Consider the following 2,251-nt stretch of genomic DNA (forward strand, 5'->3'; position numbering starts at 1 on the left):
ACTGTACAAAAATCAAAAGTATCAAGTACCTAATCACAGATCAGACTCAGAATGTCTAGTTCAAGACCTCCTTCCCTTTCCCAGAACCTGAAAACCATGCATAAAATAAGGATGAGCTAACAGCTCAGCAAGACATCAATCACCAATCAAAATTATCAGAAACTCACATTAGAAATTACATCAGAAAAGGATCCATACAGAATTCGAACAATGGTACAGAAGTCGTACAACAGACAGAATAGATAACAACTCAATCAGAATTAAACATCAAATATGAAAACTAAAATCTTATCAAATCGGATATCATAAAGCTTTCATATCACAGAGCAGACAGAATCATAGGGAATAATCAGAGTCGTACAGAAATCAGAAATCAAATAATTCATAGAATAGATTCAGATAATTCATAAAACAGATCAGATAAGTCACGGAACAGATTATCAAATATCAAACAACAGATTTCAGATAACATCAGATTTCAGATTTCAGATATCCCTGACACAGACAGAATCTCAATGGATTCTAGCCCCTTATTCCTCCCTTCCCTGACACAGATAGAATCTCAATGGTTTCTGGCCCCTTATGTCTCCCGTTGTGCTTATCGCACCAGAACAGAATAAATATCAGAGGTTCCAGAACATTTTCTGATTTCAGAGCTCATTTCAGATTTCAGAATTCCTAGACCCAGACAACAAAAATCACATAGGATTCCTGCCCCTTATAACTCCCTTCTGATAACACAAACACATTAAATATTCCAATAATCTTATTTTAGAAAATTCAGAAATCATACGAAAATTCAGCTGCATAATGGCAATATACAAATTTACACAAAATTCACAGATTTAGAAATTTACCAAATTACCACAGAACATTCACAACAACATTGTAAGACTTTCATTGTATTGACAAAACATTTTTCAACATCCTGATAATTTGCAGTTCAATTAAAATACCGCAGAATCCAAAATATCCTGTAAAAATCTTCTAAAAAATACTCAACACATGCATAATTATCATGTCAGGGACATACAAAAAGTTACGCGGTAAAACCTTTGTCAGAAGAAAATAATACCAGAAATTCGCTAACGAATATAAAATCTGGAACAGAAAATGCATAAAAAATGTTATTTCTGAAAATTGAGAAAGGCAGAATGTGCCTTACCTCGAGTCTGTCAACTTCTCTAACTACCACAACGGACGAAAACAGACCGGAGTCGCTCAAAAATCCTCTTTTCCTTCATTTTTCTCTCTCTCCTGGAAGTCCTTTTCATTCAAAAATATCTTATTTTCTTATATATCCAGACTGATCGTCTCGGACGATCGCAACTTCGTCCCAGGATGATGTGGCTCTTAACGAATTTCATCCAGACGAAATTAATTATCGTCACGGACGACTTGGGCTCTAGACAGATTTCATCAAGACGAAATTAATTATCATCCCGTACGACTTGCTCTCTGTAAGAATTTCGTCCAGATGATCCCATTTTCATCCAGACAAACCATACAGCCAGAACTATTTTCCTGCACAACCTGTACCGATCGTCCCGGATGATCGAACTTCGTCCGGACGAACCTTGGAGCAAAATGGTCTTTACAATTTCCCCAACTTCAAAAAAATGTCGTCCTCGACATTGCCAAATCAAAACTCAGTCAGAAAAGATACGGATATGCTTGCCTCATGTCCGACTCCTTCTCCCACATCGCTTCTCGTGTTGTTCGGTGCTTCCACTGAACTTTAACCATAGGAATTTGTTTACTTCTTAACTTACGAACATCATAAGCCAAAATCAATTCAGGTTCTTCTTCATACTTCAGATTCTTTTGAATCTCCACTTCATCAGCAGATAATTTCTTTCCAGAATCAGATATCCACTTTCTCAAAGTAGATACATGAAAAATATTGTGCACATCAGACATCTGATCAGATAATAACAGTCTATAAGCAGACTTCCCAATCCTTTCAAGAATTTCAAACGATCCAACATACCTTGGATTAAGCTTGCTCACCATTCCAAATCTGCTGACTCCTTTCATCGGACTGACTTTGACATACACAAAGTCACCAACTTGAAATTCAACTAAGGAATATGATCTTCCCAACTTCCTCCAAAATCCAAAACACATAATCGCAGAAGATCTTCCAGAACTTGGATAGTCCTCTCAGACTGTCTGTCAGTCTGCGGATGAAAAGCAGTACTGAAATGCAACCTCGTACCCAATCCTTGCTGAATACTCTTCCAAAGTCTGG

At 37.0% G+C, this 2,251-nt stretch overlaps 1 protein-coding gene across 1 annotated transcript; it reads right to left on the reverse strand.

Moving 5' to 3' along the window:
- Positions 1-1,653: 1,653 nt before the first annotated feature.
- LOC110093771 lies at positions 1,654-2,037 on the reverse strand. The gene has a single exon (XM_020818755.1). It carries the CDS (start codon positions 2,035-2,037, stop codon positions 1,654-1,656), a length of 384 nt encoding a protein of 127 aa, XP_020674414.1.
- Between the last annotated feature and the right edge of the window lie 214 nt (positions 2,038-2,251).

The sequence above is a fragment of the Dendrobium catenatum genome, unplaced genomic scaffold, assembly GCF_001605985.2.
Source record: "Dendrobium catenatum unplaced genomic scaffold, ASM160598v2 fragScaff_scaffold_206, whole genome shotgun sequence".
Lineage (NCBI taxonomy): Eukaryota > Viridiplantae > Streptophyta > Magnoliopsida > Asparagales > Orchidaceae > Dendrobium > Dendrobium catenatum.